This window comes from Mixophyes fleayi, chromosome 11 (genome assembly GCF_038048845.1).
Source record: "Mixophyes fleayi isolate aMixFle1 chromosome 11, aMixFle1.hap1, whole genome shotgun sequence".
In the NCBI taxonomy this organism is placed as follows: Eukaryota; Metazoa; Chordata; class Amphibia; order Anura; family Limnodynastidae; genus Mixophyes; species Mixophyes fleayi.
The window spans coordinates 19,914,471-19,938,842 of NC_134412.1; the positions used below are offsets into that span (position 1 = coordinate 19,914,471).

Sequence of the window (24,372 nt, forward strand, 5' to 3'; positions counted from 1 at the left end):
AATCACTTTTTCTATTTTTTGCTTAGTAAATATATATTTTGGTTTTATATATTCGCATAACTCCCAACATCTGGGTATACAGCCACGGGACAGGGCGCATGGTCACATTTCAATGGGTGCATGTCTACACACCCGGGGGCGTGACTAGCGCTTTAGAAGTGCTCGGCTGTCCGTAGTCTCCTCCCCTCCCATCACCTCCATTGCCCCGCGCACCCGTTCACAGTTCATACATCATACACAGCAGCAGTGAACAGACAATACATCCCAAATTTCCCACCTGCTGGACAAAGCTGTGTCCCGATCACGTTGGCAGGACAGAGCTCTCAAACCGGGACTGTCCTGCCTAAATCAGAATGGTTTTTAATAATGTAAAAAAAATACACATAGTTTAATATAAAACAGCAGAAAGTAACATGCATAATGTAAAACTTTCGGGAACTGAAGATTTTGGACATAACATTTGTTCTATAGTGGGAGAGCACCTTTACTATGCCCAGTAGACTGACCAGGTGTTAGAGATCAATACTAGCGCTTGACCCAAGGGCCCTGCACAAGGGCAGGATGGATTGGAAAGTTAACGTGTACCTGGAAAATTTTGTGAAAGTGACCTCATGTTGTTGTCTTGCCCAAATTGTTGGTAGGTGGTGTAAAATCAGAATGAGGCTATGCTTAATACTGTGATAACAATAAGTTATTGCCGCAATTTAACAAAGAAATGTTGCCAAAATTATTTTAAAAAAAATATAAGTCTACACAATATTGAGACCCACTGAACCCATGATAGCTACTAATTTCATGCTAGGATGATGCATATTCATGTTACAGTAATTATGTGACCGTAAACCTTGTGGTGGTTAGTAAAGAAATAAGACAATCCAAGCTTTAGCAGCCCTGGTCTATCCACAAGGTATTTGTCGGAAGGAGTTCTCAATTTTTTATCTTTACCAGATCAGAATGAACTGAGCCGACACATGGAGAAGCTGGAATCAGATATTGCTCATCCGTCAGGACCCATCAATGGCCAATCCATCCTCTTGAAACCCAGGTAAGACCCATTCATACTGATAATATTAGAAGATAAGCATTTTTATATCTCTAACATATAAGAAACTCCCCGGCGCTAAAAGCCATAAATGACAAACCAAGAACCAAATATATTACAAATCATTAATCACACAAAAATATAATACGACAGAATGATTTGATGCACTGACCAAAAATAAAAATAATAATAATAATAATAATTATAGCAAAGGGGAAAGTATAAATATATATATAAATACAACTCAAAAAGTTGTCCATAACAGGGGGGTACCCTCAAAAAAACAATGATGTTCCAGAGAGTTATAATATCCTTGTAGATCATAATTATAATCCAATAAAAGTGCAGAAATGGTTCCAAAAATTATTCACTTTTCCATAGACGTTCCAGAAATAAGCCGATAATAGTCCTATACATAGTTACTTTGTAGGACAGTAAAAAAATATCCCTTTCAGAGATTTTCCATTGCAAGGCTTACAAAATACAGTGTGTACATATTTGACACTTTACTTATATATTATACACAAGTGAGGCTACATGTATGTCACAAAGCTCCGGGGTGGGCACAAACAGATAGAACAGCCGGTAGACTGGGTGAGCCATAGAGTAGACTCCCAAGGGAACCTACAAATAAACCCAACAGCGGAACTGTACTATTAGGACTTAAAATTTGCATAAAACATCAAAGAAGCTTTATTAATAGATCAGAGAGTTGCTACAGAAAGTATTCCTGTGCTGCGGTGCCAAGATCAGGTGCCATCTTGTAGCAAGAGCACAACAGAGACCAGCTCTCTAGACACCGGCCGACTTATTTGGCATCGGTCACACTGAACAATGACAACAGACAGGTTTTTATGCTTGAGACTCCTCCCACAGCCCTATCTTGACGAGCAGGTCACACTCCCAGCTTCCCTTTAACAAGGAGTGCTCATCAGCTGCTCTGCTTGGTTCTTACTGCGGACATGCCCTGTCACTTTCAGAGCATGTAAGCTAAGTTAGACTTCATAGTATTTTGTCACACATATATCCTCCACCTGTTTATCTTTAAGATAGCTGCACTACTGCACAAAAGTGTAACCCTGTTTGAAGCCTTTCTGTGCACATTGCCAGCTAAACACCTCTTTTAGAAGCCTGTGTCAAACACCACCATTTGTCACAATATATCTAGATAGATATATTTATGTAAATATAAATATTCATAAACAAATAAAATAACATAAATAGCAAAAAATAAATAGTATGATAAAATAGATATGATAAATGCTGGCACAAGAAGTTTGCCTGTTCTAGCAGTGAGTTGGTTAATAGCTTTTGGATACATTATGTTCATCTCTGCAGTAATGTGGTAGGGAGGCCACATGGACTGGATTAATCATGCTCCAGTTGCAATAGTAAACTCCAGGGCACTCATGTTGTCTTTCTTTTCCAATTTCTTGCTAGAAAACATAGCCTGCAACAGATTATTAAGGAGTATGAAGGCCTGAACCTTAAAATACCTTGCTGTCGAAAATTTCAAACGCCTCCCGCCTCTCAGCCTCTCGCCCTCTGCATGGAGTGTCCGGTACGTACATAATTACAATGTCAATCAAAATTCTGTGTTCCACTATTGAGAATTATGATCTACTATATGTGGATAGAGATGCTACAGGAGCCTTCTGAGCCCTGAAGAGAGCAGCACACCTGTAGCTGGTATTATTAACACCGACGTAGATGTCGGATTTCATTATGTTTTTGTGATAGGGCGATGTCAAAACAACAGGTCGGAGCGGATTGTTTTCCCGGGCAGAAATCATGGTGGGCATGCAAGCATGGCAGATTAATGTACTGAGCCATATATGGTGCCAAAACTATTATGATGCAGAAACATATATAATGTGGCTCAGTGGTTAGTATGTCTGCCTCACAGCACTCACTAAGGGCCATTAGTTCAATTCCCAATCATGGCCTTATTTGTGTGGAGTCGTGTTTGTGTGGGTCTCCTCCGGGTGCTCCGGTTTCCTCCCACACTCCAACTCACTGTATGTTAATTGACTTCTAACAATGGGTGAATATAGACTGTAAGCTCCAATGAGGTAGGGACTGATGTGAATGACAAATATTCTCTGTACAGAGATGCGGAATAGGTGGCACTATATAAATAAATGACAATGTTTCAAGTTTAATATACAGAGCCATACATGTTGCTGTAACTAATATGCAGAGATATAACTGGTGCTCAGACTATCTAGCAGATTCATATGTTGTGCTTTAACTAAATGTGCAGTCAGGACAAGGCTGTAGCACCTTTTTTTGGAGGGGGGATATATGTTCTTTTCCTCTCCTGCCTAAGAACACAGCCATGAATAAAGAATGGTACCAAAACATCCTCCAAGAGCAATTTCTCCCAACCATCCAAGAACAGTTTGGGGATGAACAATGCCTTTTCTAGCATGATGGAGCACCTTGCCATAAGGCAAAAGTGATAACTAAGTGGCTCAGTGATCAAAACATCGAAATTTTGGGTCCATGGCCAGGAAACTTCCCAGACCTTAATCACATTGACAACTTGTGGTCAATCCTCAAGAGGAGGGTGGACAAACAAAAACCCACAAATTCTGACAAACTCCAAGCATTGATTAGGCAAGAATGGGCGGCGATCAGTCAGTATGTGGCCCAGAAGTTGATTGACAGCATGCCAGGGCGAATTGCAGAAGTCTTCAAAAAGAAGGATCAACACTGCAAATATTGACTCTTTCTATAAACTTGTAATGTAATTGTCAATAAAAGCCTTTTACACTTATGAAATGCTTGCAATTTTACTTTAGTATACCATAGCTGACAAAAAGGTATAAAAACACTGGAACAGCAAACTTTGTAAAAAAAACAATATTTGTGTCATTCTCAAAACTTTTGGCCATGACAACGAATGCTGAAGGCAGCAGAACAGTGAAGAGAGGCATTTATATATCCTACTAAGGCGAGTTTTTTCTTGATAAGGCGTTAATACATCTAAATGAAGAACGCCTTTGTTGATAGTAAACAGAAGCAAGATAAAAGCTTTACTAGATTACAGCTGGAATAACATACAATTAAGCTTATTTTTACTTTCTTTTTCCCTGAGTCTTTTAATGCAAAAGCTTGTAGCCGAGATGAAAGGAGCCCGCTAATCACACAAGCAGTCTGTCCCACTAACCCGAATTCTGAGCAACAGCTGTGATCACTACCAAAACAATGACTACTACAGGCATGAGAATGTGTGAATGGTAATTATCCAACTAGAGAAGACCATGCGGAAATGAGCATTCAATGTTACAGAAAGGTGTAGATAAATACTCAAGTTCAAGCTATAGGTCACTGGCGGGGCTTTCACATAAGAAATGACTGTATTTCAACAAGACAGTTAGTCACCTAAGAGGAGTCTCTAAATTCACAGCTCGTTGCACATGTTACGAAGGAGAACTCAAAAGTTTGCTATTTTAAATGTCTAGAAGTGAAATATGTTTGAGGGATTGCAGAATGCTGCTGTGCTTCATATTTCTAATTACCATAAACAGTATTATGAGTCATTCGGATATTTTTGCAACCGAAAAGCCAATGAATTCATCCCTAAAAAGCCGCCCGAGGCTTTTGGAGTAGGACAATGAAAATAAAAAGTACCTGCCTTATTAAATCAGAAGGTGGCCTAGTAGTTAGCACTTCTGCCTCACAGCGCTGGGGTCATGAGTTCAATTCCCGACCATGGCCTTATCTGTGTGGAGTTTGTATGTTCTCCCCGTGTTTGCGTGGGTTTCCTCCGGGTGCTCCGGTTTCCTCCCGCACTCCAAAAACATACTTGTAGGTTAATTGGCTGCTATCTAAATTGACCCTCTACTCTCTTTGTCTGTCTGTCTGTGTGTGTGTGTATGTTAGGAATTTAGACTGTAAGCTCCAATGGGGCAGGGACTGATGTGAGTGAGTTCTCTGTACAGCGCTGCAGAATCAGTGGCGCTATATAAATAAATGGTGATGATGATGATGATGATGATGATGAAAGGTCTTTGCGATGAAAAAAAAATATTGCATCCAAAATCCATAAAAATAGGAATGTGGGGCCTGAATTATTAAGGATCTTAATTTGAGATACTTCTTATTTCATTCTCCTGGACAAAACCATGTTACAATGCAAGGAGTGCAAATTAGTATTCTGTTTGGGTATATTTGGTTCGGGTATATTTGGTTCTCGGGAAACCGAGCGTGAGCATCTCTAGTTCAAAGCTTCTTGGGACCATATGGAAGGATCTGCTCCTTTACTGGTCATGGTTTATGGGTTATGGCGGTAAGAGGAGTGACAATGATGAAAAAAGAACTTATGAATCTCCAGTAATAATTCCCAAATCCCAAAAACCTTTATAAGTCTTTCAGGTTAGTGGGCTGATACCAGTCCTGAATCGCTTATACTTTGCTTTGGTCCTTTGTAAAACCTTGGTTCGTAAAGGATATAATCCAGAAAGGCTACTTGATATATTTCAAATTTACATTTCTCTAATTTTGCGATTACTTGAAACTCTCTTCGTTTCTGGATCACAGCTTTAACATGGACATGATGCTTTGATAAAGAACAAGAATATATAAGGATGACGTCCAGATATACCATGATTTTCCAAGAAATGCCCTAAGAACATCATTGATAAGTTCTCGGAAGACCAAAGGTGCATTACATAGCCCAAAGGGCATGACCTGTCATCTCCTTGGCAAATGCGGATGAGGTTGTATGGACCTCCAAGGTTTTTTTGGTGAAGATACACACTCCCTTTAACTGATTAAACAGTTCAGGAATGAGTAGAAAGGACACTTGTTCTTTACAGTGACTTAATTGAGCCCCCTGTAGTCCACACAGGGTTTCAAGCGCTTATCCTTCTTGGCTATGAAGAATAAACCAGCATCGAGAGGGTCTGATGATACCTTTGGACAAATTTTCTGCAACATAATTCCTTTAGTGCCTTGAGTTTCAGTGAGGCCAGATTGAACAGTTGTCCTTTAGGCAATTTAGCCCCTGCTATGAGGTCAATCACACAGTCTTAAGGCCTATGGGTTGGCAATGAGTCTGCCGCTTTTTTAGTAAAGACATCTGCAAATTCCATGTACACATCTGGCATAGAATTAGATGGAGATGAAGCCAACCTCACGGGAGTGAGATACAAGTTTGGGCACAGGGTTTACCCCAACAAGTGATTTGTCTGTGTGAACAGTCAATCTGCGGATTATGTAGAAACAGCCATGAGCACCCCAATATAACAGGATGACTAGGAGACCTGGCAACATAGAATGAGATTAACTCAGAGTGTAGACATCCCAGCCGTAAACTAAGTGAAAGGGACGGTTTTCAGCCTTATTGGTCCCCCAGAGAGTAAGTGTCACGGGCACTAGGAGTCTTTACCCAGTATCACCCGCTGATGGTCTTATCAGAGCAGTAGAGTTGGTATATGATACTCTGGTGGCAGGGTGATAATGGAACTGGAAACAGCAGATGGTTAGAGAATGCCCAGAAAGTCTATGACTAGCAGCACTGGTAAACAATAGGTAACTGAACACGAGGATCCGGATGGACAAGGACACGTGAGGGTAGTCAGTGGTCTGCGCACGGCAAGTTGTACCACTGCTATAGTGAGAAAGAATGTCCAGGAGTAATAAGGTGGTGGAAGTCAGCGGTCTGCGTATAGCAAGTTGTACCGCTGTCTGTAGTGAAGGAATGGAATCCAGGTGGAGGTAACGGGGAAGTCAGTGGTCTGCGTGTAGCAAGTTGTACCACTGCTTATGTGAGAGGATATATGCAACTGGTGACACAGGGAAACAGGAATCAGGGGTCTGCCTCTAGCAAGTTGTATCACTGAATATATATGTGAGAAAGGACACGAGGAGATAAATGCAATGCAGAGTCTACACGGGTACACTGAACTTGATCCCATGTTGAACTGCACACAATAATAATAATGAATGAACAGCACTGCACAGATAAACAAAGTCACTAGAATAGTCCAGCAAAAGGAAACACAGTCAATAATAGCAATAGTCTCAGAGGATGGAAACTCCGGAGGAGAACAACTCAGTCCAGATGGATATGCAATACACCAGCACAGTCAATGAGAAGTATGCATACCGTGGTTCAGATGAGCAGGCTGTTAGAGATAGCTGCAGGGATACCTGAGCGGCAGGGAACTGACGAGATGAGAAATCCTTGCAGAATGGAAGCGGAAGGTAGGTGCAGCGCACTGTAGGTAGGCCAGCAAGGACGACAAAATACTCAGGAAGCAGTAGTATATCGAATTGAACAGCAGGAGACCACAGGAGAGCTGAAGCGATGTAGCAGAGCTGGAAGCCAAGGAGCGTAGACTCGATGCTAACAGGCAAGTTGACACAAATGGATACACTGTAGAAGCAGTAGGCAGCGGGTCAGCTGACGGCAGGTAGAATGCAGACTGGAGCGCTGAGACGAGCAGGACTCTGTAGACACGCTGAAGTAGCTAACAGGAATCAGCTGGAACAGTAGCGATGTAACACAGGAGAGTTGGAGAGATCTGTAACTTGTTAGACACACGGAGGCAGCGGATAGGAATCAGCTGCTGGAGTCACGATGAAACACAGGAGAGTTTGAAGTAATCTGTAACTGTAGATATACGGAGGCAGCGGATAGGAATCAGCTGCTGGAGTCACGATGAAACACAGGAGAGTTTGCAGTAATCTGTAACTGTAGATATACGGAGGCAGCGGATAGGAATCAGCTGCTGGAGTCACTAGGAACACGAGGAGTAGAAGTGGTCTGGAAACCACAAACGGCAAACAGGAATCAGCATAAGCTGAACACACGAGGAGGCACTGGAACACCTTCAGAGACTCATGAGGAATGAGACTCCAAGATCAGGCAACGTGGTATTGACCACAGGTGCTTAATATAGGGAGTGTTGCCTGATCAGCCAATTAAGTTAAAGGAACAGAACTGAAGGTTAGAAGGGACTGCACATGCGCAGTACCTCATTATAATGGACGGACACGGTTCCTAGCTACCTTAGAAGTAGCACTCACAGTCCGGTGAGTGACAGTAAGGTTCCATCCAAACCTGAAATATAAACTGATGTTTCCAGGGCTATAGTAATTTCTGTGTGATTTCCTGCTGCTCTACTGTCCACTAGAGTGGTGGTAGAAAAATGAACTCATCAGTAACCTCAACAGCAATCTGCAGGGAGTTAGGAGCCGGAGAGTTACTTTGACCTAGGAAAAGCTCCCCATCTTCTCCCAGGCCCTGAAGTTTCCTGACATCTTTGGACTTTTTCGTGCTGAATGTCCCACGCTTCCACAGCATAATCCTTGAGACCTTCTCCTGATGCTTTCTTTCAAAGATATGTGGTAGATACAAACATGCATGAGTTCAGAATTGTCCCTACTAGAGGGTGGAGAGAAAGGACGAGTGGTAACAATACAAGATTCATTCTTCTTTTGGCATTCTTTGTGTTTCCTGTCTATGCAAATAAACAGACTCATGAGAGATTCGGGAACAGGGAAGCTGCACTTGATTATCTTTGATGGTGTCAGTAAGTCCTACTCTGAATTGGCTTCTGAGCGCCTGGTCAATCCATCCAGAGTCCACTGACCACCTATGAAATTCAGAGCAGTGTTATTCTGCTCATTTCATGAGATTCTGTGGTAGCCACCCTATCGGGGTCATCATATATGAGCCCCAAGGCACTAAAGAACGCATCCATGAAAAATAATGAAAGACTGTATGCATCCAGCCCAAAGGCCCAGGTCCGCGGGTCATTTTGCAACAGCGATATCACAATGCCGACTCGCTGTTCCTCTGTACCAGAAGAGATTGGCCTGAGTCTGCAATGTGCAATGTAGTTTGCAAAGCCTTCTACATTGTACATGAGAGCATACTTACATTACCCCCTCAACAGCAGCGATAATACCATAGCCATGGTGAATGACGTCAGGAAGTGCAGCCGGGTTCTTACTTGATCGTGATTGGTTGAAGTCGCTTTGAAGAGTAGTCGTCACTGCTGATCGTTGGGAAGGTGCCCTTCAGAGTCCTCATGTCGGGGTAAGTGTTGTCGGGGTACTCGGCATCAATATGCCGTACCCCACCCCACCGAACGGCCATACTGTACTCGGGCTGCATCAGCTCACCCCTTCCCCCTTTTCCACCTCTTTAAACGTAGAGAGGCGCAGCAGGGCGATATATCTTCATACAGACAAAATATATTTCTGCCCTATTTACAGGGTAAAACTGTACAACAGACACAATGACAGACACAATATTGGAACCTTGAAGGCGAAAAATAAATGGCTGTCACCCCTGCCACTTTACATACGACTAAGCAAATGAGACATAGATATTAAGCTGCCTCACTTGCAATACACCAATCTGAGAAGATAACAGAACGTCACATTAAACCTGACATGTACAGGAGTCAATCCTTCCAGCTGCCACCAGCAGCTTTGCAAACAGTAACTATTAGATGTTCCATTTACCATAAAATGCAGAAACAAAATCACTAGCTTCACGGTATAAATGTATTTCTGTCTACAGGAATCAGCAAGACATTGCAGCATTTCTGATTTTTCTGATAATAACTAAATCATGTACAGAAAGAACTTTTAACTATAAAGAAAGCCCCATGCTAGCATTAATCAGCGGTATTGTATGCCAAACAAAGTAGGAATGTTGTGTCAACAGCAAAGGCTTATCTAATACTAAATTGAACATTGAAGTGAATTCATTAAGAACTTGTCAGGATAGAACTTTGGAGCTACTTGGTAATAAATACAGTAATATATATATATATATATATATATATATATATATATATATATATATATATATATATATATATATGTGTGTGTGTGTATGTGTATGTATATATATATATGTGTATGTATGCAGTGTCGGACTGTCCCCCCCCCCCCCCCGGTTGGCACCAACCCTGATTGCTCCACTCTTCGTTGGTGTGGGAGGGGACAGACACTTTAAAAAACAAAAAAGAAACAAAAAAAACCCATACTCACGTGGTCGCGGCGCCGCGCTCCTCCTCCCTCCTCTCTGCTCCGTCCCCACTGAATGTCGGGCGTGATGACGCCCGACATTCAGTGGAGAGCGGAGCAGAGAGGAGTCGCAAAAAGAAAGATGACAGAAGAAGAGAAGAAAAGAGAAGAAAGAAGCCGATAGAAAAGGTAAGTGAAGGAACGGAAGCAAGGGGGAGCACAGACAGCATGGCAGAGTGTGAAGGGGGGCAAAGGCAGCATGGCAGAGAGTGAAGGGAGAGCAAAGGCAGCATGGCATAGTGTGAAGGGAGCAGGGCCGGTGCAAGGTTGCCCGGCACCCTAGGCAAAGCTTAAGCTTGACGCCCCCCCCCCCCAAATAAAAAAAAATCTAATTTCCCAGTCACTAACACACTTAAATATAATACTCTTACCTCCTCTTGGCTGGCTACAATGCAGTCCAGATGTCTGACGCAGCACTGATGTCTGATGCAGAATGCTGTCCAGGCTTCACTGCTGCCCAGTAGCAAACACAGGATATCTAGAGGTGAGGCTCCAAATGCTAGACTTCAGAACAAAACAAATGAAAGAAAAGAAAACATGACATCACTCACCTGTTACACACTGACATGTACCCCGCTGCCCACCAACTTCACTCACACATGCCCATCTGCCCACTAGCTGTTCTCACATATGTCACACCTTGCCCATCAGCTTGTGTCACATATGTCAGCCGCATAGGCGACACCAGCTTTACTCACATGCCCCCCTGCCCACTACTGGGCTTTTTATTTTAGTATTTGGCCACTACTTGGCTCTCCTCTGTTGCTGTCTATTAATGTATCCTGTAGATGATATATTAAATATACTAACACATGCAAATAAATAGAGAAAGGTAATCTAAATGACAGATAATCCAGACCGTTCTATTTTATTTGCATTTGTTAATGTATTCTGTAGATGTAAAATTAATTATACTAATAGAGGGCAACAAAGGAGAGCCAAATAGAGGGCAAATACTAATGCACATAAATGGTTCCTTAACTATCCTACAGTAGCCCCAGCAAGGTGAATTAAAGCTGTGCTTCATTATGCATAGCTGCATTTTGTCACGGCACTATTTTAGTATAAAGACCCCATAGTCTCTAACTCAAGGACATTTCTAAGTGTAATCCCCCGTCTCCCTATTTTCTCCAGCCTCCTCCTCCCCCCCCCCAATTTTTTGTAGCATCCATTCTCCCCCTTTGTATAGCCTCCATTCTCCCCCCTTTGTATAGCCTCCATTCTTCCCCCTTTGTATAGCCTCCATTCTCCCCCTTTGTATAGCCTCCATTCTCCCCCCTTTGTATAGCCTCCATTCTCCCCCTTTATATAGCCTCCATTCTCCCTCTTTGTATAGCCTCCATTCTCCCCCTTTATATAGCCTCCATTCTCCCTCTTTGTATAGCCTCCATTCTCACCCTTTTGTATAGCCTCCATTCTCCCCCTTTTGTATAGCCTCCATTCTCCCCCTTTTGTATAGCCTCCATTCTCCCCCTTTTGTATAGCCTCCATTCTCCCTCTTTTGTATAGCCTCCATTCTCCCCCTTTGTATAGCCTCCATTCTCCCCCCTTTGTATAGCCTCCATTCTCCCTCTTTGTATAGCCTCCATTCTCCCCCTTTATATAGCCTCCATTCTCCCTCTTTGTATAGCCTCCATTCTCCCCCTTTATATAGCCTCCATTCTCCCTCTTTGTATAGCCTCCATTCTCCCCCTTTTGTATAGCCTCCATTCTCCTCCCCCTTTGTATAGCCTCCATTCTCCCCCTTTTGTATAGCCTCCATTCTCCCTCTTTTGTATAGCCTCCATTCTCCCTCCTTACTGTAGCTTCCATTCCCCTCTTTCTGTAGCTTCCATTCTCCCCCCTATGTATAGCATCCGTCCCCTGTCCCCTCCTGTTATCTGTAGCCTCCTCTTTCCTGTACTCACCTTAACTTCTTCATTTTCCTTCCTTTCTCTTCTTCCTCGCTTCTGTCTTCTTTCTCGCTTCTGTCTTCTTTCTCTGTCTCCTCTACAATGGCAGTGTCGTGCGTCGTGACGTCACCAGGCGCCGGGTAAATTTTAAAATGCGGTGCTGCTACAGTGCAGCACCGCATTATAGCGATCGAGCGGGCGGGCGAGCGGGCGGGCGAGCGGGCGGGCGAGCGGGCGGGAGCATTTATTTAATTATCCCTGGGTCCCCCACTTCAGTGCCGCCCTCCAGAGCCCGACGCCCTAGGCAACTGCCTAACGTTGCCTAATGGGAGCGCCGGTCCTGGAAGGGAGAGCAAAGGCAGCATGGCGGAGAGTGAAGGGAGAGCAAAGGCAGCATGGCACAGTGTGAAGGGGGGCCAAAGCAGCTGTTCTAAGGGCAGGTCAAGATTGTGTACTCTTTATATACACTAGAGATGGGCGGGTCCGGTTCTCCGAGAACCGAACCCACCCGAACTTTGGGTATCCGAGTACCGAGCTGAGCAGCTCGGTACTCTCCCGCCCATTCCGAATCCAAATCGAGGCCGAACGTCATTGTGACGTCGTCGGATCTCGGGACTCGGTTCTCGCGATACTTCAACTTTATAAATACACGCCTCCACAGCAATCCATCGCCATTTGACAGAGGGAGAGAGCAGGGTGTAGTCATAGGCTAATTAGAGCAGGGACAGAGAATACCATATTGTTCTTGCAATTGCTCTAACCAAAATCGCTAGTGCAGAGAGGAGGATAGAGGTTTATTATTTTTTCTTCATATTTGGCACTCCCCAGCGCTTTTGGGGTGTCCCCCATAATTGTGCATTAATATTTCTGGCTGTCAAAAGTCATATCTGTCAGCATTATCTACTAAATAATTTGTAGCACACCTCAGTGTTTTTGGGGTGTCCTCCCTAATTGTGCATTAATATTTCTGGCTGTCAAAAGTCATATCTGTCAGCAGTATCTACTCAATAATTTTTAGCACTCCTCAGTGTTTTTGGGGTGTCCTCCCTAATTGTGCATTAATATTTCTGGCTGTCAAAAGTCATATCTGTCAGCAGTATCTACTCAATAATTTGTAGCACTCCTCAGTGTTTTTGGGGTGTCCTCCCTAATTGTGCATTAATATTTCTGGCTGTCAAAAGTCATATCTGTCAGCAGTATCTACTCAATAATTTGTAGCACTCCTCAGTGTTTTTGGGGTGTCCTCCCTAATTGTGCATTAATATTTCTGGCTGTCAAAAGTCATATCTGTCAGCAGTATCTACTCAATAATTTTTAGCACTCCTCAGTGTTTTTGGGGTGTCCTCCCTAATTGTGCATTAATATTTCTGGCTGTCAAAAGTCATATCTGTCAGCAGTATCTACTCAATAATTTGTAGCACTCCTCAGTGTTTTTGGGGTGTCCTCCCTAATTGTGCATTAATATTTCTGGCTGTCAAAAGTCATATCTGTCAGCAGTATCTACTCAATAATTTGTAGCACTCCTCAGTGTTTTTGGGGTGTCCTCCCTAATTGTGCATTAATATTTCTGGCTGTCAAAAGTCATATCTGTCAGCAGTATCTACTCAATAATTTGTAGCACTCCTCAGTGTTTTTGGGGTGTCCTCCCTAATTGTGCATTAATATTTCTGGCTGTCAAAAGTCATATCTGTCAGCAGTATCTACTCAATAATTTGTAGCACTCCTCAGTGTTTTTGGGGTGTCCTCCCTAATTGTGCATTAATATTTCTGGCTGTCAAAAGTCATATCTGTCAGCAGTATCTACTCAATAATTTTTAGCACTCCTCAGTGTTTTTGGGGTGTCCTCCCTAATTGTGCATTAATATTTCTGGCTGTCAAAAGTCATATCTGTCAGCAGTATCTACTCAATAATTTGTAGCACTCCTCAGTGTTTTTGGGGTGTCCTCCCTAATTGTGCATTAATATTTCTGGCTGTCAAAAGTCATATCTGTCAGCAGTATCTACTCAATAATTTGTAGCACTCCTCAGTGTTTTTGGGGTGTCCTCCCTAATTGTGCATTAATATTTCTGGCTGTCAAAAGTCATATCTGTCAGCAGTATCTACTCAATAATTTTTAGCACTCCTCAGTGTTTTTGGGGTGTCCTCCCTAATTGTGCATTAATATTTCTGGCTGTCAAAAGTCATATCTGTCAGCAGTATCTACTCAATAATTTGTAGCACTCCTCAGTGTTTTTGGGGTGTCCTCCCTAATTGTGCATTAATATTTCTGGCTGTCAAAAGTCATATCTGTCAGCAGTATCTACTCAATAATTTGTAGCACTCCTCAGTGTTTTTGGGGTGTCCTCCCTAATTGTGCATTAATATTTCTGGCTGTCAAAAGTCATATCTGTCAGCAGTATCTACTCAATAATTTTTAGCACTCCTCAGTGTTTTTGGGGTGTCCTCCCTAATTGTGCATTAATATTTCTGGCTGTCAAAAGTCATATCTGTCAGCAGTATCTACTCAATAATTTGTAGCACTCCTCAGTGTTTTTGGGGTGTCCTCCCTAATTGTGCATTAATATTTCTGGCTGTCAAAAGTCATATCTGTCAGCAGTATCTACTCAATAATTTGTAGCACTCCTCAGTGTTTTTGGGGTGTCCTCCCTAATTGTGCATTAATATTTCTGGCTGTCAAAAGTCATATCTGTCAGCAGTATCTACTCAATAATTTTTAGCACTCCTCAGTGTTTTTGGGGTGTCCTCCCTAATTGTGCATTAATATTTCTGGCTGTCAAAAGTCATATCTGTCAGCAGTATCTACTCAATAATTTGTAGCACTCCTCAGTGTTTTTGGGGTGTCCTCCCTAATTGTGCATTAATATTTCTGGCTGTCAAAAGTCATATCTGTCAGCAGTATCTACTCAATAATTTGTAGCACTCCTCAGTGTTTTTGGGGTGTCCTCCCTAATTGTGCATTAATATTTCTGGCTGTCAAAAGTCATATCTGTCAGCAGTATCTACTCAATAATTTGTAGCACTCCTCAGTGTTTTTGGGGTGTCCTCCCTAATTGTGCATTAATATTTCTGGCTGTCAAAAGTCATATCTGTCAGCAGTATCTACTCAATAATTTTTAGCACTCCTCAGTGTTTTTGGGGTGTCCTCCCTAATTGTGCATTAATATTTCTGGCTGTCAAAAGTCATATCTGTCAGCAGTATCTACTCAATAATTTGTAGCACTCCTCAGTGTTTTTGGGGTGTCCTCCCTAATTGTGCATTAATATTTCTGGCTGTCAAAAGTCATATCTGTCAGCAGTATCTACTCAATAATTTGTAGCACTCCTCAGTGTTTTTGGGGTGTCCTCCCTAATTGTGCATTAATATTTCTGGCTGTCAAAAGTCATATCTGTCAGCAGTATCTACTCAATAATTTTTAGCACTCCTCAGTGTTTTTGGGGTGTCCTCCCTAATTGTGCATTAATATTTCTGGCTGTCAAAAGTCATATCTGTCAGCAGTATCTACTCAATAATTTGTAGCACTCCTCAGTGTTTTTGGGGTGTCCTCCCTAATTGTGCATTAATATTTCTGGCTGTCAAAAGTCATATCTGTCAGCAGTATCTACTCAATAATTTTTAGCACTCCTCAGTGTTTTTGGGGTGTCCTCCCTAATTGTGCATTAATATTTCTGGCTGTCAAAAGTCATATCTGTCAGCAGTATCTACTCAATAATTTGTAGCACTCCTCAGTGTTTTTGGGGTGTCCTCCCTAATTGTGCATTAATATTTCTGGCTGTCAAAAGTCATATCTGTCAGCAGTATCTACTCAATAATTTGTAGCACTCCTCAGTGTTTTTGGGGTGTCCTCCCTAATTGTGCATTAATATTTCTGGCTGTCAAAAGTCATATCTGTCAGCAGTATCTACTCAATAATTTTTAGCACTCCTCAGTGTTTTTGGGGTGTCCTCCCTAATTGTGCATTAATATTTCTGGCTGTCAAAAGTCATATCTGTCAGCAGTATCTACTCAATAATTTTTAGCACTCCTCAGTGTTTTTGGGGTGTCCTCCCTAATTGTGCATTAATATTTCTGGCTGTCAAAAGTCATATCTGTCAGCAGTATCTACTCAATAATTTTTAGCACTCCTCAGTGTTTTTGGGGTGTCCTCCCTAATTGTGCATTAATATTTCTGGCTGTCAAAAGTCATAACTGTCAGCAGAATCTACTCAATAATTTTTAGCACTCCCCAGTGGTTTGCGCTCAGAATGGATTCAAAGCAGTCCACATATGATCTAAATGAGCAACCAGGTTCTGTCACCAGTCCTGATGTTAGTGTTCCCAGTACGTCATCTGGCCAAGGCGATGTCAAACAACAGAGTGTTTTCAAATTAGTGCAAAAAACAAAAACCAAAAAAAAATTTACTGTATTGAAGCGAAAAAGAAGTGTAACTGAGCAAAAGTTAAGTGACGATAAAAAAAAAATTGCAAGCATGCCATTCTACACACGCAGTGGCAAAGAGAGAATGAGGCCTTCACCTTTGGCTATTAGTGGCAGATCCCAAAAAGTTACCCAGGCTACAATTGGTGCACAACTACTGTTACGCGTCAAAGCTGAGCTGCAAGATACCAGTGAGGCATTACAGGAGAATATTTGCTCTGATTCACAAATGACAACAATCCCTGTGGAGAGTCCATCCAACAGTGGGATGTCTAATCGTGAGCATTCTGCTGATGTGTGCCTTAATAGCCCGAGTGTAGCCGGTGATACCCAAATTGAGGATGCCACTTTGGAATTAGAAGAGGATGAGGGGGAGATTTGTGTAGGCGACGAGGGCGCTAATGATGATGTTGATGATTATGATGCAGACAGATACCAAATTGCCTTTCTCAATTTCTATTTATATTCTAGATTATATAACGGCTGAATAGTTTTCTATTTTACTCCTAGTGGAGAGAGGATCTGATGCAGACAGATACCAAACTGCCTTTGTCCATTTCAATTTATATTGTACAGTATATAACGGCTGAATTTATTAGTATTTTATACAAGTGGAGGGGGGCCTAGAGAGACAGAAACCAAACTGGCTTTCTCCATGTCAATTAATATTGTACAGTCTATAACGGCTGGATTTTTTGGTATTTTATACAAGTGGAGGGGGGCCTAGAGAGACAGAAACCAAACTGGCTTTCTCCATGTCAATTAATATTGTACAGTCTATAATGGCTGAATTTTTTGTTTTTTTAAAAAAGTGGAGGGGGCCTATAGAGACAGAAAGCAAACTGTCTTTTTCCATTTCTTTACATATTTAACTATAAGTGTAGGGTGTAATATAGATTCAAAGACGATGGCTGCATTGCCAATATGCATAGATGGAGAGGAAGACAATCTGTTTTGTGTGTAGAATAAATGAAGGCCTACCAACGAAGAATTAAACAGTTTTTTTGGATGATTTATTACCTCAACAATTAGATTACTAATCTCTAAAACAGTTGGAGCACTAAATTGGGTTATTTTAGGCACAAAAACATGTATTTTCCAACAAAATAGCAAAACAAAACCAAACAAAACCAAAACCAAAACCAAAACACGCAATGGCGGTTTTGCAAAACCAAAACCAAAACCAAAACACAACGGTAATCCAGATCCAAAACCGAATCCAAAACCAAAACACGGGGGTCAGTGACCATCTCTAATATACACACTGCATTCTTTTTATACTACACTATGGTGCTAGCTGTCCTTCGTGGGCTGACCACTCCCCTTCTAGTGTCTGGTCTCGCCTCCATGATGGCTGGCCACACCCCCTCTGGTGAGCCCCTAGAGTTGCAGTCCCCTGGTGGGCCCTTCATGCCCCAGTCTGACACTGTATGTATGTATATATGTGTATGTATGTATGTATGTATGTTTGTGTATGTGTATATGTGTGTGAATGTGTATGTGTGTGTGTATGTATATATGAATATATGTTATATATATATATATATATATATATATATATATATATATATATATATATATATATATACTGTATATTTGTAGTTCTAAAACATTTTTTATCCTATAGAAGCCCTGCTGTCTGGCAGAACTGACCAATTAGGAGCAATTCAAATTCAAACAGTGCATTCTCAATTGCTAACAAGGCGGCTGTTTTAAAAAATATTCTCAGCATTCTCTTTTTTAAATTTTTACCCCTGGGACAAGAAGTAGGGAGGGACATAGCAAGGAACCCCCACGGTTCCGCCAACTACTGTGCGTTCAATTTGTAAACAGTTGATCCTTTTTGTCAACCTAATTTTGATAATACACAGCTATTATAGTGATATATCTGGGCTTCAGTCATTATGGAGAGCAAGGCAAATAAAGGAATAAATTTGCTCTCCGACAAACCATGTTACAATGCAAGGGGGAGCAAATTAGTTTATTATTTTGCACATAAGGAAAATACTGTCTTTTTTGCCATGTAGCACACAATTACTTGATAGCTTTATTATTACACTGAAATATAAAGTTGATCTAGGACATGCCATACCCCTACTATAAATATGTCCCCACATTTTAAATTTTACCTCCCCTACAATGCAACATGGTTTTGCCAAGGTGTAAAGTTACTCCTTTTTTTTTGCTTTGCTCGCCTTAATGAGTCGGGCCCACTGACTGTACTCTGCATGTGAAGTTATCAGTAAAAAGTAGCAGATATTGATGTGAAAGAACATTTCCCCCTATAGGTCAATTACATTTAGTTATGGTTTTTGCTATTTTTTTATGAAATATATTGTTTTATCATTTTAACAGTTTTCATAAATGCCTCCCATTATTTTGAGCGGATTAATCAAATTGTATTAAGATTATATAATTCAGAGACAGAACTAAAGCACTTGCAATAGAGAGTAACATGTAGTACTAAAATGGGTAGCCGAAAGGCATAGCTTTTATAGTCAAAGATTATAAGCAATTTATATAAGAGTTAAAGCAGCTTTATAAACATCACGTCATTTTACCCACTGCGTATCCAGAGCACAAGACAGGCCAGTGCTGAAACAGCCTACTCCCACAGACAGACTCTTTCACCCTCACTTAAGCTCATTAGTGCAAGATAGGTGTTTTCGGCTCAGCAGGTACACTCGCACTATAGAAACAGCCTCAATGAAAATAATCTAAAAGTTTAAGGATAGTTTGAAGATGCTTCCTAAGGCTAGAAAGTAAACACACTGGAGAATTTTCCGACCAATTTGTTATCTACAACAAATGTACCTACGACTCAAGGTCTGAACGGTCGGGCAATTCATGCATACACATTACACACAATTTACCTTCAGATCTGTGCTCTTCATCTGGTCCTGTAGTTGTTTAGAGAATGGCAGCACAAGATGCATTCATTCATTCCTGTCACACTGATTAACCGCCTTGTTTTAGCTATCCACATGTCATAACGAATTTCATTAGCTTCTGTGACTCTGAAACTAAATATTCAGTCTCAGAACGAACAAATGAATTATTCCATCTACAGCACTCTCTACATTTAGTCCCCGGGACATGTTCATTGCCAGCATCAGCTGAAATGACCATGACTCTGCAAACGCTATGGAGATCGTGATCATGAGAGCATACACACTACATGATCAGAAGGTGATTGGTACAAGATTATTAAACAGTACGACCAACCAAATGAAACGATAATTGGCACTTTGGAACAATTGTCGTTCATTGAGTAAGTATACACACTAACGCGATATGTGGCCAAGCGGTCGTTCATCGGATGATAGGCCAGATGTTGTGGCTACTCTTTTTGATCTTTTAATGGGTTGTTATTAATCTTTAGTTATAGGGCGCCACATGAGGTCTGCAGCGCCGTACAGAGGGCTAACAATAATACAGTACATAGTATAACAGTACAATACAGAAAACAAATAACACTACAACTCACGACACAGCTACTGACAGCCTGGAAAAAAGTTATAGGTAATAAGAACAGGAGGGAAGAGGGCTCTGCTCACTAGAGTTTACAATCTAAAGGGAGAGTGGCAGACACATGGGGTGAGCCAATGTAAGGGCATCTGAGAGCAAGAGAGGGAGAGATGGAGGATGAAAGAGGGTGAGGTATGCTACATGGTGAAAGTGGAGGACTGATAGGATTTTCTAAGCGGGTGGGTTTTCAATGACCGTTTGAAGTCATATAGGAGAAATCTTGGATAAGGGAGTTAAATGTGGTTAGAAGAAGTGGGGGCACCAGAGTCATGAGCAGTGGTAAGGGTGCGGTTGTAGAGGGAGGCCGTCTGGTTGGGTCAGGCAGGATGGATAGAGGGTTTCAATCAAAAGGGCCAAAATAGCAGGATCAAGAGTATCAAGATTGCATCTAGTAATAGTGGATGTTGGCGTGGAGAGGAGCGCAGGAGAGGAGACGGTGGTCAGAGAGTGGGAAGGGAGAGTTGGAGAAGTCAGAAAAAGTGCATCGGTGGGAGACGATGAGCCCAAGGGAGTGACCGAGACAGTGGATAGGGGAAGAGGTCCATTGTGAGGGGCCAAAGGAGGAAAAAAGGGCAAGAAGTTTGATGGATGCTGAGCCTGTGGGGTGGTCGATGGGGATGTTAAAGTCGCCTAGGATGATGGAGGGGAGGTCTGAGGAGAGGTAGAGAGGAAGGCAGCAAAATTATCAAGAAATTGAGAACTGGGACAAGGGGTCGGTAGATGACTGAGACACGGAAATGTATGGGGTAGAAGAGATGCGGGGAAAGCCGTATCAGTGGACGAAAACCAGGTTTCTGTGATGGCAAGAAGGTTAAGATAGCTAGAGATGAAAAGATCATGGATAGAGAGGACGGTTTGTTGTGGATGGATCTGGAATTCCAAAGAGCACAGGAGAAATGAAGAGAGCTAAGTGGGGAGATATGGATGATATTGGCTAGGTTGCTGATGGGCTGGATCTGAGACGGAGATGGGGACAGCGGGTGAGGATGGGTATTGGATGGTACAATGGTGACATGGTGAAAACCTAAGGGAGTAGGGAGAGGAAGGACAGAATGGGCGAGTATGGACTCTCAAATGAGCGGGTGAAGGATTCAGGGGTATTAGGAGGGAGATCAGGGTGAGAGAAAAAAGACAGAAATGTGTATGTAACGGACTGATGTGTATGAGACTGGACCTCTCTGCATGTACAGTAAGAATTTTAAGGACACATTCCCCTTACAGTATTATTGCGCTATGGATAGTTTTGTCTCTGCCGTTATATGATATCATTTGTCTAAATAATTTATTAGTAATAGGGTATGTAATTATCACATCATTCCCTGCCCCATTGGAGCTTACAATCTAAATTCCTTCCCACACACACAAACTTAGGTCCACTTTATCAGAAGCCTAGTAGCCTGCCAGTATGTTTTTGATGTTTGGGAGGAAACCAGAGCAGCCGGAGGAAACCCACACAAGCACGGGGAGAACATATAGACACCACACAGATAGGGCCCTGGTCAGGATCAAACTCATGACTGCAGCGTTGTGAGGCAGCAATGCTAACCACTGCTGTGTCTTATTTAATATGCATCAAATTATATACAGAAGTATGTACAATGATATCGCTTGCTCCTATTTTAGATTTTCAATACGGATCAAACAGGCTGCCACGCCGATTGTTTTCCTTTCTTTTGCTATTCTTTTCCTGCCTCTGCAGCAGCTCACTCTGTAACATATCGCAAAGAAATTGGCGCCCAAAGGGAAACTGAACTAAATGGTCTGAGTCTGTCAGTCAAGAGAGCTCGGTTACCATGACAACCGTGCCTATAATAAGTTGAGCTCGAGAATTCTATATCTGTATCTCCGTTACTTACAGTTTAAAAGGTTTGTAAGTACGCCTCACAAAGGAGGCAGAGCAGGATCTGAATGCACGCAGATCAAAAATATCAATGGTGTTAAATTACCAGCATAGAGATATTTGCTTGCCAGAAATATTTTAATTAGTTTTTTTTTTTGCTGCCTAGAGAGATAATCCGCACAAGGTCAAAAAGTTGATTTGATTTTACAGTGTATACTTCACATATCTTTTTGAAGTTGGGATCATTCGAAAATATTGTCTACTGTTCTTGAAAAACACTTCTGTTTTTTTTTCTTTTGTTAAATGTTCTTTCTTCTATTTCAGCACGGTGCTGGGATTACGATTGCTGGCAGTATTAGCTGTTAGAGATCATTACTTGTCATTACTTATTTTATGTGACACATAATCTAGTACAGAGGAAAGCAGTATTCCGCATTTCTGCTGTGGTCGTACTACAATTCCCATGATGCTTTGCCAGCATTCAAGGCTCTTGCAGCTGTTCACATTTGTTGAATTATTAGATATATTTACCACTGTATTTAGCAATGTTTAATTGTGAAATCATTTATTGCATTTAACCCAATAGGATTTTATCAAACTATTACAGTTGGAATTTGTAGGGTAGTAGAAATGTCAAGTCAAAATTAAAAATGAAAGGACTATTATTTACTAAAAACCCTCAATTAGCTGAATTGAGCTGGTCGCTTGCCCAGGTCAAGCCACAGTATAGGAGATACTCATACCCATCATCATCATCATCATCTATATCTGCTTCTTCTCCAGGCACACCAGCCTGGAGAAGTTTGAAAGTGAACTCTGCTCAGTGTAGGTTATCAACCCAGCTGATTGGCCAGTTGAACTGACTTGTCCAATCAGCAGCGTGTACAACTGTTCACGAGGTAGACTTTCTAATGATAGCCTGAGGACCAGCGGTTACAGATGCCAATAGGGGTGATCGCTCAAATCACGAAGGTCCAACACATCCCACCACCAAAGAGGGGGTATCATTAGCGAATAATAATATTTTTATGGAGTCCATCTTTTACACGTACACGGGATAGGTACAGAACTCTAAAACCGTATTAGCTGCCGCAATACTGTTCCTGTCTATAGGCACATTCCACTGGGTTGGTGTAAGTGCCTATTGTGTTCAGTTTTTGGTCTCAGTAAGTGTGTGCATACCTCCCAATATATCTAAAGGCAACATGCCCACTTTCCACAAAATCGCGACCACTTTCTGGCAAAGCTTCACCCGTTTCAGTGCAAGGTTTGCCCCATTCGAGGTCCGTAAATCAGGACTGTCCCGGTGAAATTGGGACAATTGGGAGGTATGGTTTATGTATAAATTAATTTAAAATGCATGTGTCTCGAACAAGTCTAAAGTTAATTAGTGCTTTAGAATATACAGAAGAATAGATCACCCTGTATCCCAATCATTGTACTAGAACGTTCACATTGTTGTAACAAACAGTAGCCGGTTAAAGCACTAGAACATTCATAGGTTCAGAACAATCTGTACTCAATCTCTGTGCTATAAAATACACATTGTTAGATTAGCCAATCAGGGCATGAGAACAATTATATGGCTAGACCTCAGGGGAGGGCTTGCAAATTTTAGCCCGGGGGGCAAGACTCAACTCAGCAGCCTATGTTAAAGGAAAAAAGTGCAGGTGGTCCAGTGACCAAGCCCAAGGTAGCCCACTATGGGTGGGGCCTGGGGGGCAGATGCCTCCCTGCCCGCCAACCCAGCCTGCCCCTGCTGGGCCTTCTTGTAACTAATCAGCGCTTTAGATCACTGATGTGGTTAGATCAACTTGTAGCCAATCATCAGTATTGGGATAGTCACATGGATAGCTCAATCTGTAGCAAAACAGAGAATTAGAACATTAACAAAACAAACATAAAATGAAACCATCTCTTATCTGTAATAAAGACCTGGAAATGTTTCAATATTTACCAATAGTTGCTATTATTTTGTAGTCTTTGCATTTTAATATTTATTAAATAGAAGTATTCAAAAGTATTATTATTATAATGAAGTGTAATCAACAGGTCACGATGAGGATTTCACAGCACCAAGTCCAAGACTGAATTTTTTGTGACGCACTTACAAGCACCTGCTCAGCACCATAATGGAATTTGGTTTTGGTTTTTTTAAAAGTTTGTAACTATGGGCCTGATTCATTAAGGAAAGTTAAGCAAGAAATTGAGTAAGTTTTCTTACTTCAGTTTTCTGGACAAAACCATGTTGCAATGCAAGGGGTGCAAATTAGTTTATTATTTTCCACATAAGGAAAATACTGGCTGTTTTTTCATGTATCGCACAAATACCTGATAGCTTATTTGTACACTGAAATTTAAAGTTGATCTAGGAAGAAAAAGACAGCATTTTCCTTATGTGCAAAATAATAAACTAATATGCACCCCTTGCATTGTAACATGGTTTTGTCCAGGAGAAAACTGAAGTAAAAAAAAATGAGTACTTTCCTAAATGAATCAGCTCCTATAACTTTATACATGGAGCAAAGTGCACACTTCCAACATTTTGTGCTTTTATAGAAATCACGTAAGGCAGCAGTATGACATTGCTTTTATATAAT

The 24,372-nt window shown here is 41.6% G+C and overlaps 1 protein-coding gene across 3 annotated transcripts in view; it reads left to right on the forward strand.

Moving 5' to 3' along the window:
- Positions 1-24,372, forward strand: part of C11H19orf81 (chromosome 11 C19orf81 homolog) — a 44,600-nt gene that overhangs the window by 17,349 nt on the left and 2,879 nt on the right. For all 3 annotated transcript variants that reach the window (XM_075191532.1, XM_075191531.1, XM_075191530.1), the window contains 2 exons: positions 949-1,045; positions 2,483-2,603. In XM_075191532.1, coding sequence (XP_075047633.1) covers positions 949-1,045; positions 2,483-2,603 — 218 coding nt within the window. The remainder of the gene's footprint in view (positions 1-948; positions 1,046-2,482; positions 2,604-24,372) is intronic.